General features: G+C 46.5%; 1 protein-coding gene across 5 annotated transcripts in view; it reads left to right on the top strand.

The window, feature by feature from the left end:
- Nucleotides 1-17,384, top strand: part of Tead1 (TEA domain transcription factor 1) — a 226,140-nt gene that overhangs the window by 188,919 nt on the left and 19,837 nt on the right. For all 5 annotated transcript variants that reach the window (XM_055627360.1, XM_055627361.1, XM_055627362.1 and 2 more), the window contains one exon: nucleotides 5,018-5,191. In XM_055627360.1, coding sequence (XP_055483335.1) covers nucleotides 5,018-5,191 — 174 coding nt within the window. The remainder of the gene's footprint in view (nucleotides 1-5,017; nucleotides 5,192-17,384) is intronic.

Genomic DNA, 17,384 nt, shown 5'->3' with positions numbered 1-17,384 from the left:
TTCCCAGGGGCGGCCCTGCACTCAGCCATTGTATCTTTTCAGCTGCGCTGGTTGGAAATAGGAAGCAGGAAGGAGGCATCTTGGTATCACATCCTGGTAGTGCAAGGGACATAGCAGCCTGCTGTGCTTCAGCTGAGGAGGAAATTCCTGATTCACCTCCTCCCTGGCAGCCTCACAGAGGCCTGTACAATCCCCCAGCTTCTCCTGGTTGAATCTGCAAGTCACTTTCTTGGCTTGACTGCACACCCACGCCCTGCCATCAGTCAGAAGGTTGCCCAGGCCACCCTGAGGGTGCCTGAACAGACAGTCCAGGCTGGAGCGTGACATGAAGCAAATGCAGGTGATTTGCCGTCGTTCTGATTCAGCTTAGACATTAGTATCCTTCGGCATGACTTATTTGTCTTGGTTTCTTTAAATTCCTAAGTGAATTATAATTTTTCTCTTGGTATTATTTGACAGCAGTCATTTTTCAAGGTTTTACTCAGTTCCTCAAATACTTGGAATTTTGGGGGAGAAGTTTAGGAGAAGATTGCCATCTTCAGGTCTCTTGGGGCAGTGCAGCTCTCAGGCCTGTCCCAGGGCACAGAAGATTGTAGAGTCCCTCCCTCCCTCCCTTCTTCCCTTCTCCCTTCCTTCCTTGAAGTGAGGGAGAGAGGGGAAGAGGAAGCAGTGAAGCCCCAATAACCGTTGGGAGATGTACTGTTCTGTGTCTTTAATCGGGTACACCCCCACCCGCTCCATCTCGTTGTGGAGGACACCTTTAGTGCTTCCTCATAAGGAGCCTCCAGTGGAACCTGCTGACCTAAGGGAGATGCAGAGGCCAGGTCACAAACCCCACCTCAACTCCAGTAGCTGTGCCAAATTCATGATGGTGGGAATCACCCTGAAGAGCCTGGAACTTCCCACTCTCCATTTCTGTTTTGAATCAGTCCTTCCATTTTAATTCTGTCTGAAGGAATGCACTGACTTCAGAGTTTCTCAGCCCAAGTAGAGAACTGTCACAATTATGGAGTAAATAACATTTGTGACAGATTCAGAAGGCTCTGCTAATAATGTAGTTTCTGTTCGTTCTCTCACCTAATCCTCTGGTGGTCACACAGGGCAGAAATTGTCTTTTAATGGACGACACTCCGGTAGAGGGCCTGATAGTCCCAGCCCAGAAGGTCTCAGGAAGTGGATGGAATCAGCAGCAAATCCAGTCCCAGATCTCAACTGACTCGAGGGTCCAGGTCTCTTCATTCCTCTGTGGTTTCAATAAGCAGCAAAGAGCAAATGGAACCAAGGACCTGGAAGACGGAAACCTTTCTTCAGCCATGGGGAAGGTTCTTGTTGACTCCTCCATCATTTCCCATTCCATGTCCCTGAGGATTCTCATTCACCCTTTCAGGCTTTTAGGGCCTGCAGTGCAGACAGATGAGGATCACAGGAGTAGGAAGAGGAGCTGAGAAATCCCTCAGATCCAGGGGGATTTGCCTTTTCTGGGAGTCCCATGTGCACACAGTTACCCTGACTCCTGTGTAGCTGTCTTGAGCCATGGGAGAGCCTTACAGCGGCTCAAGCTCCTTCAGCCCAGAGAGCTTATATTCAGTGCCTAATAAACATGCTGAAAGTCATACTTTTGTTTCCTTTTATGTTTTTTTTTTTCCCCTTCCTCACTCTACCCCCCAGGTTCCATGGTAGTTTTTCATGGGCTATTTATTTAAGCTAAGGCAAATTGAACCACATGGCCCATAAGGAAAACAGCCATATGCCAGCCCTTGCAACCACTTCTTTGTATTTTTTTTAGATGTAGCCTGTTATCACCGTGTGTGTGTGTGTGTGTGTGTGTGTGTGTGTGTGTGTGTGTGTGATGACATGCAGCTTTTCGTAGTCAGTTCCCTCCTTCCAGTGTGTGATGGAACTCAGGTAGGTCTTCAGTGCTTTTACCAGCCCCTCTTCATAGGACTTCCCTCTCTTTTTGAGCATGTGCTGACATTAGCTTTTACACTACAAACTAGTTGTATTTCCATACAGTAATGTGACGTGGTACTGTGTCCTTTTTTCATAAACTGTCCCCAATGTGGTTGCCTCTCTTCTTCATCTCTTCAGATTTTGTTGTGCTTTTTGTTTTTTTGTTTGTTTGTTTGTTTTGCCTTTGTGTCTGTACAAGTGTATCTTCTTGGAGTTCCATATGCACACAGGTCCCCCATTTCTAGTACAACTCTAAAACTTTCTCTGGATGTTCTGATACAGAACTCTACCAGGTCCATTTTTCTTCCTACCACCTCTCCAAGAGTCCACAGCCTACATCCCGATTGACTGTGACTGGCCAGGTCCCTCTGGGGTGGGCCTTTTCTCTTTGCTTGTTAGAAATGTTTCCTATAGCTACTAAAGTACTCGAGGGAAGCTCGGTGTTCTGAAACCTCCTGTGTCTGAACATGGCCTCTGCTCTCGCGTGTACGGGTAACCTGACGCATATGGTTTAGGTTTGTAAAATCATTCACATTTTCTGGTGGATTCTGCACGCATACTCCCATTAATGAAAGACGCTATGCTTCATGGAAGATATGTGGGGTTTCTTGTTGTTGTTTTGATTTAGATTTATTTATTTTTATTTTATCTGTACAAGTGTTTTGCATGCATGGTACATGTGGAAGCCAGAGGAGCCTCAGAGGCCAGATCCCTGGAACTGGAGGTATGGATGGCTGTGAGCTGCCATGTAGGTGCTCTACCTTCACAGAGTTCTGTGAAGAAATGCAACTTGTAGTGTTTGCTTATGGACTTAGCCTTCCTATCTCAGTGCCTGGTGGATGGTAGGTCATTCCACTAAAATCCATGGAGAAATTACAGAGTGGGTACCGTATCTGGTGTTGCCCTTGATGTTTGGGTGGCTCATTTTAGCTGTTAAGTGCCTAGGAAATCTTAAATTCTTAAATTTTTTCCTTTGAATTATTTATGGCTTGTGTGTATGTGTTGGTGGGCCATGGCACACATGTAGAGGTCAGAGGGCAGCTTTGTGGAATTAGTTCTCTCCTTCCAGTGATTTAGCACTGGCTTGTGCACAGAATGTCTTCACCCACTGAGCCATCTCCCTGGTCCCTTTTTTGGTGTTTACACATGACTATTTTCAACTGAACAGATTGGGTTTTGAAGAATTATAGTCCTAGGTATTGACACAGGTCGCTTGTTGGCAGCTGCTTTCTTTTGAGAGTGTTTTCCTGCTCTGCTTTTTGGGTGTATATTCCTTCCGCCTTTGGGGAGAGAGCACCTCCCCTTGGATTTCTTCAGGGAAGGAGGGAACTAACTGGTAAGGAAGCGTCCATTCCTATCCCATTCCCTTACCAGGAAGGCAGGCTGGTGGTCTTAGAGTTTCTGTTTCATTTAGGCCCAAGCACATCAGGCTGCTTTCTTCATTTTGCCTTTGGGTTTGTGGCCAGAAGGATTCCAGACCTCCCCAGGTTGAATTGAGGGGAGAGTGAGGTCTGTTTGTTTCATGCTGTGGTCTCCAGGACACCTTCTGGAGTCCTTTGTATTCTTAGAAACAAAGTCAGCCCTTGGCAGCAGGAAAGCCTGCGGACTCCACTGGCCAGGTTCTGGCTTCAAGTCCCCAGCCTTGGAGAGGGAGCTCCAGCTTCCCTGTCTCTTCTGTGCCCTTTCCCCTCCGGACAGAGGTCACATCCTCAAAATAGAACCCTTTGAAGACTCGATCTACTGTGCTTGTGACTGGATCTAGAATTCTCCTTTAACCTCAACAGACTTGAGGAATGCTGGTCAGCTCTTCTCCTCAATTCCGCTTTCAGGAGCATTGGGAAGGGTATAGGTGGCTCCTTTGGGAGATAGTGGTGGTGTCCGTGCTGAACAGAGCCTGGCTCTCACACGCCCAAGTTTTATTCTTAACTTCAGACCTATTTCCGAATGTGTGACTTCAGACAGCGAGGTGTGACTCCGAGCTCCTGTTTCCTCTTCTTTAAGGACAAGATACAGTCTACTGCAGCAAGAATGACCTAAGGTCATACATATGTAAAGTATGGCTCACAGCAGCATGGGGACACAAGACCTTGTCCTTCTTTCCTTCTGCACTGACAACCCTGTGAGAGTCCTTCTGTCATTGCTACCACTTTGGACACTAAGGAGGCAAGGCGACTGCCACAGATAACATACATTGGGCTAGGGTCTTGTCCTTGAGCTGACTGCATCTGGATTGTACATTCTTTTCCAGTGGGCAATGCAGTAGGAGCATTTGTCAAGCATTCAACAATTGAATGTTACTGTAATAGTATAACTCGGGGTCATAGTTGATAAAACTGGTTTAAACCTTTTTAGTGGGGGAAGAGGGGCTCTGCCATATGAAGAACTGAAGATGCAGTGTTTCTTGTGATTTCTGAGTTCTACTGGATGGAGTCTCTGGGCGTTTGAACATCTCTGGGCCATGCCATTAGGTGGGAAATGCAGGCCTCAAGTGTCTGATAGCTTCATATTCAGCTAAACATTGGACCTCATCAAGGAATTTTAAAAATGCTTTTTTCTTACTGTCCTAGTTTAGCCTTGGAGATTCTGGCCCTAACTCTGCACTCAGCTGTGTTGCATGCACACAGAAGTTTTACATGGATTCCTGAGGTGGCTGGTGACCCAGAAGAAGGGAGTACCATCCACCAAACTGCTGTGCCCACACTCCTGCTTGGAAAGCTGGGGCTAAGGGTGCATTCTGGGTAATGCTGTTAGCAGCTGTAATTGTAGGAGGCTTATGCTGTGGATAAGGAACTGCGAAGAGTGAGCCAGGTGAAACTGGACAGTAGAATTGTTTCTTGGTTTGGTAGTTGACACCCTGAGAGACTCTGCTTAGGCATTTGGGAAAACTGCATGATCTTGCCTGGAGACAGAGTTTGTTTTTCTCTATGCCCTAATGACTTTTTTTCTGTAAGTGTACGTATTTTCGGAGGTGGGATTTCAAGGTTCCCACTCATTCTCAGTTCACACAGGTGAGTCCCCGTTCCATGAAAGAGTGTCTAATGGGAATATCTCCAATGGTTTCTTGCAGTACAACAAACACCTCTTCGTGCACATTGGGCATGCCAACCATTCTTACAGTGACCCATTGCTCGAATCCGTGGACATTCGTCAGATATATGACAAATTTCCCGAAAAGAAAGGTGGCTTGAAGGAACTGTTTGGAAAGGGCCCTCAAAATGCCTTCTTCCTCGTAAAGTTCTGGGTGAGTAGACAATGGCTGTGATTTCCCTGGTTCCTGGGAGCGAGGTGCAGTGTAGCCAGCTATGGCTCCACACTGACCGGGTAGGTGGGTCCCAGGCCTTTCTCACGTGGTAACTCACAGGCTGCTGGAGTTGCAATTCGAAACTTGAGACACTGCCCCCTTTTTGCTGCTTTTCACCCTATTAAGCCAAGTGACCTGTGACTTTCACCAGAGTGCAGAACCTAGGGTCAGGAGAAAGATGGAGTTGTATACTTCAACATTTTCTAAGTGTCAGAGAGGCTACACAGTGGTTTGTCAGTAACTGTTTTTTTCTGGCCTGGGAAGATGGCGCAGTCAGTAAAGTGTTAGCCTTGCCAGCCCGGGGATCTGAGTGTGATTTTCCACACTCGTATGTGGCAGCATGCGCCTGTCTTCCCAGTTCTGGAGAGGCACAAATTGAGGATCTCTCCACTTTCGCTGGCCAGCCAGAATAGCCTGCTTAGTGAGCTCCAGGCCAGTCGGAGACTTTGTCTCAAAGAACCAAGGTGGGTGACTCCTAAGGAGACATGCCTGAGGATGTCCTCTGGCCTGCATACACCAAGAAAGAAAGAAAAACAATTATTCCTGCTTGTGTGGAATGGTCCTTGGTGCGTGGGCTTGCTGATGAAGAAGCTCTGTGTCCCTTTGCCCCTAGTAGCCAAGTGTGGGCCAGTGGCCTGCTGATCAGACTATACAGGCATAGGTATAATATGTGGGTGCCGGACGGGGAGCACAGAAGACAAGCGCCAGCATTGAGAGCTGTGAGTGCCCAGTCTATAGGAAGATGCCTCAAGTGTTTATGTCCTGAGGTGTGTGTCGTTCAAGGCCCTCAATGACCTGCTTCTAGGGTTCTTCGCTCCTGGGTTATGCAGTGCCCTGGGCCTCCGTGTTCATTCTGTCTACCTTCCCACCCTCATAATGATCCAGATACCATTCTCTTTTCCCCTTCTATCACCAAGCCAGCTCCTTCCTGTCTCAGCACCCTCCTCGATGAAGCAGGCCATTGATTTTCCCCCCTCACTCCTGTTTCGTTTTGTGGTTAATCGGTTCTCATGCTGGGTCATAATTATTGGGACGTGTTCAGCTCCCCTCTGGACTCTGACTGCCCCCAGGGGACCTTATTCACAGAGTGGCTTCCATTTATTGAATGCCTGCTGTGTGCTAGGAATGGGCTAAGTGCTTTACATGGATTTCATGCTGTAAGTGGAATTTGTCTCATATCCAACTAAGAAGGCAGGCTTGGGAATGACAAAGGACAAACTGCCTGAGGCTGGGGACCTGGCACTTGAAATCAGATCTGTCAGCTTCAATATATGGCCCTGTGTCCAGGCAGCGCCACTCTCCATGGGTCACAGGGTTTGGCACCCTAAGACTCCATATTTGCGACACCAGGCATCTGTCCCCAGAGAAAAAAAGCCTAGCCAATGTGGGAACAAATGGTGGATTAAAGGGGGTGTTTTAATTCCTTGGGGAATTTGCACATTAAACTTACTCAACTTTTCCATCCTTCCACGGTGACTAGGTTACACTGGTTATGCTGTCAGCATTGAAGCTTGGATGGATGTTGCCATGCTACTACCGCGCAGCTTGAGAAAGCTGCAGCGGCCATTTTTCCAAGCTGGTGGCTGTGTCTGTAAAGATGTTTGTGCTCAGGGACTCCGTGTAAGATCAGCACCTACTGGGTTCCTCAGAGTCCTGCTTGCTTGTTTCAAGCCTTTCATTCAGCAGGTTTTCTGGTATCCCAGCCTGGTCTTGAACCTGCTGTGTACACAGAGATGACTCCAAACTTCTGATCCTTCTGCCTTTACTTCCGGGTGCCAGGGTTGTAGGGGTGTGATGCCACACCTACCCACCAACAGAGCTCTGCCTCCAGCCCTTCCTCAGTAGCCTTCAGGGGACTGATTCCATCACAGCTGTACTCGTTAGAATACTGAGGAGTGAATTGCCCTAATCTGTACCCTGCTGATGGTACTCAGTCAGATGACAGCAGTGGTAAGAGGGGACATACAGTAGGACCCAGGCCAAGGCCGTGCTCTAGAAATGCCCCCATTTAACTGTATCTGGAGCCTAGAGCACATGCTGGCAGTGAACACAGTGAGCCCATCACAACATGGAAGACTGCAGACACTCTGTGTCGCTAAAATAAAATTTAAGTTTGCAGAGGAAAATAAGAGGCTTGGGAAGTCTGTCCCTGTTTTGGTGAACTTGCCAGGTGCCCAGTACTTACAGGATTTCCGATGACAGCCACAGACAGGACTAGTGAGAGCCGTGCTGGGCAGACTGGTGGATTTTGACATAGTGGAGGAAGCAAACGTGGCTGGTGTGAATTTGGACTGCTCTCACTCTGCAGCTAACCCATGCAAAACTCTGGCTGAGAAGGTAGCTCAATAAAGCAGATAGCTTGCAAGGATGAGGACCTGAGCTTGGTGTCCTGCTCCCATGTAGAGAGCCATGTGTGGTGACATGCACTTGTAACCCCAGGGTCAGGGAGGCAGGTGAAGGTGGACTCCTGAGCAGTCTGGCTAGCCCGCCTAGCCCATTTAGGGAGTATTCAGGCAGGGGGAAACCTTGCCCCAGAATGTAAGATGAGGCCAGCTGGTGGCTCAGTGGGTAGAGACTGCCAAGCTTGATGATCTGGATGATCTAATTCAGTCCCCAAGACCCACAGGGTTTAAAGAAGAACCAAGAAGTTGTTTTCTGGTCTTCCCACATGTGCTGCCCTCACATAACAAACAGATAAAATGTCATTAAAATAAATAAGAAAACAAGGTAAGCATCTCTTGAGGGGCAACACCAGAGAGTGACCCTTGGTCTCCTGGACACTGCATAGAAGAAAAGCTGGTGTAATCTCTTGAATAACCTATTACAAATGTGAAACAATACTATTCCCGGCCCTTCCCCCTCCCCCAGTTCATCTCCCCCCTTTTGAGGAAGATTTACTCTTTGTAACCCAGGCTGGCCTCAAACTCAGAGATTGGACTGCCTCTGCCTCTGGGATTAAAGGTATTCCCAGCACCTGGGGCCCCTTCTCAGTACTTTAGAAAACATAGCTGTGCTCAGCTAGGTCTGGTGGTGAGGCAGAGGCAGTTGGATCTCTGAATTCACGACCAGTCTGGTGTACAGTGAGACTTCCAGGACAGCCTGGGTTACACAGGACAAAACTCTTGTCTTGAAAAACAAAAACTAAATCGATATTTGTATCTATATCTATATATCTCTGTATGTGTGTATGTATCTGTCTATCATCTGTCTCTATAAGCTTGCATGCTTAACTTTTAAAAGGTGTATAGTAACATATAACTTGCTTATATAATTTGTTTTTGACACTGTTATAAGGTAAGGTAAAATCTGTCTACAGTATAGAAAATAGATGTGAACTATGAAAAACAAGAGCTGTGTTTTAAGCCTAAGAACAGTCCTTGAGTCAAATTTGAGTCATATTGTTAAAGATAGGAAATGGGGTTGTTTATTCAAGTTAATAAGAAAGTATAAGATAATTAGAGGAAACCACTTGCACTACTTTTAATTTAACAGCAGTGGGGTTTAATGATGAGATTTCTTATAATTAACATTTTGTTTGAATGTGAATTGGTGCAGAAGTTGCTTGGATGGATTTTTTGGGGAGCTTTGCTTCCAGAATTGCCTCTTTTACCCAGTGGATGAGCTGCTTTTCCTGAGGGGCCCCTTGAGTCGTGGCTCTCCTGATAATGTCTTCTAATAAGGAGGCCTAGATTGCAGATGTGGAGCTTGTGGTGTGCAAACTTAGAATGTTCCTGCCTGAGCCCAGGTACTTATCTGTTCTCTTCAGATTTACAGGATTAAAATTGCGCACTTCGATGAATATGATCGACACTGTGACTCACTGAGCACCACTGTTGGGAGCCCTTAACCTTTATGAGGAAACTGGCTTTCAAATGTTAGAGCCGAGGGGAGAAGGCAGTTTCAATCAGGCTGCAGTTTGCAGTCTCCCTGGCTCCTGTAATGACTTGGTGACTGTGAGTTGAGCTCTTAGCATCTCCATCTTTGGGTATCAGTAGGCTCGTGCCGTGGACGATGCTTCAGGAGGTTTAATGCTCCGTTTGAAGCAGCCTTTATATTAGAAATTCATTCAGCAGATTCTCTTCTTAGTGGGAATTCGGTAAATTACAACAGAGACCCAGTGCGCAGCCGGCCTCCCTTTTGCCTCTTTCTCACATCAGGAGGACTCTTAATTTGCTCATTTGATTGCTGTTGAAATTCCATTTTCAGAGTGCCTGACCTGGGCTTAGTAAGGCAAGACAACCTGAGGTGTTCCCTACGGAAAAATACCTGTGCTGCCGTTTCACAGCCCCACCAGCAAAACAAATGGCACAATGTAGGTGTCCACCCAGTGGACACCCAGGTGACGGAAGCCTTGTGCTGGGCCGGGCTGGGCAGAATCAAACCAAATGACATTTGCAAAGGAAGTGAATTCAAGGGTTTCACTGAATGAGGGATGACAATGAAGCTAGTATCTTTGAGAGGATTCTACTTTTCAGTCCTGATAGGGCTCAGGAGTGTCAAGATTGGAAATACTTGTGTCAGGAAAGCTGTATGTTTTCACCTTACATACCCAAACAATTCATAACAGGGCTTAATGTGATGAAACCTTATTCTTAAACTTAATTGGAGTAATGAGGAAGTAATAAAACAGCTAGGGCCTGGAGAGATGGCTTAGTGGCTAACAGGGTCTGCTAACTCTTACAGAGGACCAGGGTTCAAATCCCAACACCTATATCAGGTGGCTCCCAACCTTCTGTAACTCCAGCTCTCAGGGATCTGACACCCATTTAGGCTGCTGAGTGCACATGCATGAGTATGAGCATGCATGTACACATACACAAGTCTATACATGTGCGTACACACACATAAAAATATATTTGTTTTCCTTTTGAGAGGGAGGAGTCACCTTGCTAGCTGCTCTGGAACTTACTATGTAGACTAGGCTGCCCATAAATTCACAGAAATCTCCCTAACTCTGCCTCTCAGGTGCAGGGATTAAAGGCATAAGGCACCATGCCCAATCCAAAATACAATAAATCTTTCAAAAACTTGTTAGTTGTACAGATATGTATCCTGTTATAAGGCATAAAATTTTTAAATGAGCGTTTAATGATTTGTTTTCCTTCCAATTCATTGTAAGTAGTTATATCTTAGAAACTAAAATATATATTAACCTATATTCTTTTTTCCTGAAACTGGAGTCACAAAGGGTTTTCTTTTTCCTTTTTCTTTTTAAGACAGGGTTTCTCTGTGTAGCCCTGGCTGTCCAGAACTCACTTTGTCGACCAGGCTGGCCTGGAACTGATCAGCCTGCCTCTGGGGTTAAAGCCTCCAGTGCTGGGGTTAAAGGCGTGTGTCACTACCCTTGGCCTCCCGATGTTCTTAATAATGCTTTTCTCTGTACTGTTTTTGGAATTACATTCACTATAAATAACAGTCTGTTAATGTTCACTTCATTTTACATGTTTAACTACTTTTCGTTGTTGGTGTGTGGTTTTGGTTTTTGAGACAGACTTTTACCATGTAACCTTAGTTGTCCTAGAACCCACTATGTTGATCAGGCTGGCCTTGAACTCACAAAGATCTGCCTTCCTCTGCTGCGTGCTGGGATTAAAGGTGTATACCACCGTGCCTGCATAACCACTTTTTAAAGGAATTAAAAACACAAGTTAACTTACTAACTATACGAGAGAATTTTATGAACCTGAGAAGAGGTGAGCCGGTCATCTGGCATGGGGGCAGCCTGTGGAGTCCACAAGGAATCTCTTCCTCTGGAGTTGCCCTGACCGCATTGGGAGAATCCCCTGCCCGTTGCCTGGCCAGTCCTCCTGGGGCATCGGGCTTAGTATTTGCTGGCCAAACCCAGGACAGGGTGCAGCCATTGTTGTGTGTGGCTGTTTAAACACTGTTGCTGTCCCAGGTCGGGGGAGGAATATGGTGGCACCGCTCTTCCCACGCTTATTTTGTTTTTTGTTGTGTAAGTCAAGCAGGCACTCCAGCACTCAACCACCGAGCTTAGACCAGTACTCACAGAGGAACCCTTTATCAGCCCTCTCTCCCTCACACTTCAAACTAGGGGCCTAGAGAGAAGGCTTGGAGGTTAACAGCTAAAAACATATACTGCGTTTCCAGAGGACGAGAGTTCGGATCCCACCACACACCCACCTGTAGCTGCAGCTCCTGTGAGTCAGACAGCTCTGGCTTCCCAGGACACCTGCACTTATGTACAGAGACACACATACACATAGTAAAAAAAAAAAAAAAAAAAACATAAAAATCTTCTGGAAGTAATACAAGTTAGTTACCAGTAGTTCAAGCAGATACAGGAATACAATTTCAACGTGAGGACACAGTGTTTCTACTACAGAAAGGATCGTGGGTGTCAGCACTGCACAGCTATACACTCGTCCCCCAGCGGCTTATGTTTTCTTACAGCAGTTGGAATTTGAAGATAAGTTTTGTTCTTTTTAGTAAAGATGATTCATTACATTGGTAGAATGACTGGGTTAGTAACTAACACTGAAGGCTTCCCACGTTAATTTAAATTCCACCACAGGTGTCTCTGAGATCGTTGGAACATTCAAGTACCGAAGTACCCGTGTGATGCTCATCTGCTGTGCAGATTTCACTGGGCGCCCTGAGGCTTATCCACATATAATTAATTGTTACTGCACTGTGTGCGATTGGTTGCCTGGTGGTCGTTGCTTACTTAAGAAAGATATTTCTTGTACGGAGACTTCAGTCTAGAAGACAGCCCCATTTCCTGGGAAAGCGGCAGCATTCGCACACCTGATGAACTGGGGTCAGGCTGCCTCTGCTGGGCGCCCAGGACTCATTACTTGACTCAGTTGGAAGGCACTGGCCTGAGTATGGACTTAATTCATAGGGCTGAGACCTTGACTCCAGCACAGTCCCAGCCTGTACTCTACTCTGGTCCATTACCTGGAGTTTTGTGGGTGATATTAATTGCATTTTTGTAAATGAGTGCTGATATTGGTGAGAAATTTGCAATGCAAACAGACGGTCTTTTCAGACCAGGCTTATTGTAATTAGGGCAAGCTTTTAAGATTCTTTGAAGTACTAAATGTTTATGAAATTCAAATAGGGGCGTGCAATCTGCACAATAAAGGGGCCCTGGTGGTGTTTTTAAAAATCGTCTATTTTGTGGATGTAAATATATGCCATAATTAGTGGGAAGTAACTTGAAGAGCTGGGCTGGCTGAGTTTATTCCTGTTATTCTTATTTAAAACAGCTGTGCACCGAGAGCTGCCTCTGCTTCAGTTGTGTTGGGCAGGGGCACAATGGCTCCAGTGAATGGAGCCTGCACTCAGGGGCCCAGCGCCCTGCGGGCAGCTCCTCTCTCCGCTCTCATCCCCATAGGAGGCTGTCTAACTGGAGAGGTGTTCATGGTCACTCCAGCCTCCCCTGCCTGTAGGGCTGGTTTCAGGAGTCTAGGCCAAGGTACAGATGCATGCAAATGAAGCAGGCTGGGAGGGCTCTAGGGCCGCCAGCTTTCTCCAGACCTACCCCCTCACCCCCCAGATAGGCCCAGTCTCTCAAGGCCCTTTTGCCCTGTGCAAAGCAATTGTCCTTTAGTGCCTGTGGGAGCAGCTGCAAAGCCTGCAAGGCGTGCCCTGCCTGGCCCGGCCTCACCATGTGGCAAGCCTGGACAGCCGCCCACAGCAGGGCCCAGCTCCTGGTGCTGCCTGCCAAACAGCCAGATGCTGCCATTGGGAAAAAATTGCTTCACAATTTGAAATCTTGGTCCTTTGATCATGGCTCAGAGAGGATGCAGAGGAGAGATTCAAAGTGGTGGTTTGGAAACAGCCCATCCATCAGCGCCTATTACACTGGCTCTTGTCAAGGACAGTCCTGGATGGTTTTCATTTTTGCAACTTCATAATCCCTGCCCAGCCCTTTTGCACACTGAAGAATGAAGGGAGATAAGTAAGTAGGAAGGGCATGTCCTCCACAGCCTACCCCCTGCACCTTGATGTCTTAACTTTAGGGGTTCTCTCCCACCCATGGGCCAGCAAGCTTTGCCTCATCAACCTGTGACACAGCCAAGTATCCTTGCTATATGGGCTGCCAGCTCCCAGTGTTGGCAGCGTGGGCCTTTATCTCCTGCTGCTTCTCCCCCTGCAGCTAGTTCTCCAGAGGCCACAGGTTTTGTGGGAACAGTTGCTCTGTTCTTGGCCCTATCCCCCTCTTTAGGGTCTGGATCCCTCACACCTGGATGAGGCTTCATTTTTTAAAGATAATTGCATTTTTAATGCTTACCCAAAAGCTGCACACATTAAAAACAAACAACAACAACAAAAAACCAGACAAACATGAATTTCAACAGTGAACCACAGCCTTGAATAGGCAGGCTTATTGAATAAGAGGACAGTGAGGAGAAACCATGCCTTAAAGAGTTTCATGTAGCAAAGACTAACCTTGAACTCCTGATCCTTCTGTCTGTGTCTCGTGTGGGGATTACAGTCATGCACCAGCATTCCTGGTTTGTGAGTACTGAAGCTCAAACCTGCATATATCCCCATGTACAGTCATCAAGCACTCTCCCAACTGGGTCACAGCCCCAGCCCCAGGGGCACCCCTTTTTTTGTGCTATTGTTGTTGTTGTTGTTGTTATTTGTTTGACCTGCCTTTGAAACCTGCCTACGCTCCCATCCTGCTTTTCAGAACTTGCCTGCAAATAGATCTTGGAGTCTTTAATCCACTCAAAGCATGTTAGTGGCCTTCTTTGTTGATTTCTTGTGGGATCCCGTGATATCTTTACCTGTGCCTTTGTGGAGAGGGGTGGGTTTGTACCTGTCTGAGTAGTTATACCCAGTGTGCCAGGTTTGTCGTGAAACTCACCAATCAGGGAAACCTCCCACTCTGTTTATCTGGGAAAAGCCAGCCTGCCGTTCACACATGTGGATTGAAGCTAAGCTTGGTGTCTTGATGGCTGTTGTCATGTTTACTGATCATGCTAGGTGTCTGTAGATGGGACGTGAGGCTCTGTCCTGGTCAGTCTTTCACTTGCAGAGTTAAAAGCAATAATGGCTGGTGTTTTTTACTGTCGTCAGCACAGCAGCTTGCAGCCTGCAGGTGCGTTGGTATGCCCCGACTCCCCACTGTACCACAGCAGCTGATGGTTGTGCCAACTTCTCTGTTAAAGATGAGAAATGTTGAGGCCTGCTGTTCGTACCATTGGTCAGATGACAGAGACGAGACCGTGACAGGTGAAGTAGCATCCAGAATATCTGGACTAGGTAGAGGGAACCTAACACCAGGCTTACTGAAAACAGAAATTTGTAATTTGAGTCCTAGCACAGAGCCCACTGGAGGGACTGGGAGAGGATAGGAGAGTTCAGCAAAATTGAAGACAGTGTCAAAATTGTCTTCCAACACCTGGAGATCTGGTTAGGAGTTACCGGAAGCAGTGATACTAGGGAAATTGGGGGTCCATTCTTAGAGTTCTTATTCTCATTAGTAAAAGAACTTAAGCATGGACTCAAATGGAGTGGGAAGGCAGCTGTTTTAGAGTTAAAAAAAAAAAAAATCCTCAGGGCAGACAAACTGCAAATCTTAGCACTGCTTGGCAAAGGGGAATGGAGAAGAGAAGGGGACAGGAGGGGTGCCATTTGAATTAAACTGAAGGTCAGCCTGAAGGTAACCATGTGGTGGGGGTTGGGGAAGGGAGAAAGTGTAAGGAAGACCAGAGTCCACATGGAAGCTGTGGAACACAGCTTAGAACAGAAGAAGAAAGAAGATTAAGCTTTTCTGAGTAATTCAGGAAAGTGGGCAGGTTCATGGAGCCCAGCACACTGCCAACCTAGGGCAGGAATTCTGGGAGAAAAGTATTTTGTCTCATTAAAGCACAAAGTATTACTCTTTGGGGTGAACCTACTTTCCTAGGAGTGGTACTAACTAAAGGGCAGCACCTTAGCCCGGCCCTTGACCCTGCCCAAGCAGAATGTTATGTCTCCATCCAGGCCCGAGATTCTGTCCACTTGACCTGAAGGAGATGCTTTTCTCTTAATAAACCCAGCCTGTCAGCACGTGTGCTAGGCAGAGTCGTGATGCCCCAGGAAGTGCCATGTCTGTATCTGTGGGGTCTGTGCTATGGCACACTCCCCAGCAAGGCGTGGGGAGGAGATCTGTGAAGCTAGCTCAGTAGGAGGATCGCTTACATTTTCCAACTGAGTTTGTCATCCTGGGGACAGTGTTGCAGAAGGAACACACACCCAGATAGATAAGGAATGAAAGTGAGAGCTATAGAGGAGGGATTTGGGTGTCCCTAGACACTAGAAGAGGAGGCTAAGAAACAGATTTCCCTGTCTCCAATAGGAGACACCATTGGTAATCCACACCATGGGTTTAGCCTGTGCCTTTTCAGTTAATGTTGTTTTAAGCCTCTCAACCTGCAGCAGTTTGTACTGGCTGGTTTTGTGTCAACCTGACAAAAGCTAGAGTCATCAGAGAGGCCGAAGCCTCAGTTGAGGATATGCCTACATGAGACCTAGCAGCAAGATATTTTTTCAATTAATGACCAGTGGAGGAGGGCACAGCCCATTGTGCGTAGTGCCATCCCTGGGATGCAAGCCAGGAAGGAGCACCCTCCATGGCCTCTGCATCAGCTCCTGCCTCCAGGTACTGCCCTGTTTGAGTTCCTGTCCAGATTTCCTTGGGGATGAACAGCGATGTGGAAGTGTAAGCTGAATAAATCCTTTTCTCCCCAACTTCCTTCTTGGTCATGGTATTTTGTTGCAGCAGTAGAAACCCAACTAAGACAAGAGTTTGTTGCAGCAGCAGTAAGAAGCACATTGGATAGAAAGGAACTAATGAGACCATTGACTGTATCCTGCAATGTTGCTGAAGAAATGTGTAGAAATACTTAGACATTGGGGCCTGCCAAAGAGGCTTCTGCACAGAGGACAAATAGTTGAACCCTGAAGTCCATTCATCTGTAGAGCAACTGAATGGTTTTCTCAGAAGGGCTGCCTCCTTGTGCTGTCCGCCCCTCTCCTTTCAGAGCCCACTCCAGTCAACCTGTTCAACTAGCCAGGCTACAGGATGCATTTTGAGAGCATCTGCAGCAAGAGGATGGGTTTTCTTCTGCTACTCTTTTGTGTTTATTTGCTTTCAGAAAACACTCCTGTTAGGTTAAAAAAAAAACTGGCAGGAATATTTTGAACCCCCAAGAGTGCATACTTTTTCTTTCTTATTTTCTTGCCTTTAGAATTGCATGAGTTGGGTGGTTTTGGTTGTGGGGAAGTCAACAGGTTGGATAGCAAGTTTCTGTGAGCCCTAGATTCATTACAACTGTCTCCTTTTTTATTGCTTGTATTCTTTCTTTTGTTGACTACATTTCTTTCTAGAAGAGTTTTAGTGCTATCAACTGATGGCTAACTATCGTTCACATCAGTTTCTTCTCCTAGAACATTCCTAAAGAGCATCTGTGATACAGTTGGTGACTGCGTAATTATTTTTCATGTGCAAGGATAGCTTTGTTTTGTTTTAGTTTGTTTTTTTGTTTTTTGAGACAAGAATTTTTCTCTGTGTAGCCTTAGTTGTCCTGGACTCACTTTGTAGACCAGGCTGGCCTCAAACTTAAAATGATCCACCTGCCTCTGCCTTCCTGAGCATTGGGATCAAAGGGGTACGTCACCGCACCCAGCAAGGATAGTTTTTGTAAAACAGTTGTGATATTGCCTGCAAATGTATTCTTTGCCACTCACTGGAGAAGCCTTTCAAAGTCTAAACTCTGAAATATATGTCTCCAATTTTAAGTTCTCTCAGCATGTAAGAGAAAGGAAAAATAAGTTTTGAAGCCTGTCTGTGCTAAAGTAACAAGGGTGAATGAACAACAAGGCTGAGTGTCACTAATAAAATGCCTGAAGGACAAACAGTATCAGGGTAAACACTGTGTGAGGCCACTTCTTGAGCTTTGTTTTGTTTGAGACAGCACCACATACATCTCATACTGGCACTGTGTAACTGAGGATGACCTTGAACTTCTGATCCTTCTGCCTCCTGAGTGTCCTATCTTTGCCTCCTTGAGGTGCTGAGCATTTGAACCAGGGTCCTGTGCATGGTTCTCAAGCATTGTACCAACTAAATTTCAGTTCTAGCACCTTCAAGATTTCTTCCCTTTTTTGGGAG

The sequence above is a fragment of the Psammomys obesus genome, unplaced genomic scaffold, assembly GCF_907164565.1.
Source record: "Psammomys obesus unplaced genomic scaffold, mPsaObe1.curated_primary_1811, whole genome shotgun sequence".
Taxonomy (NCBI): Eukaryota; Metazoa; Chordata; class Mammalia; order Rodentia; family Muridae; genus Psammomys; species Psammomys obesus.
Note: the sequence above shows the minus strand (reverse complement) of the source record. Positions and strands in the feature narration are given on the sequence as shown.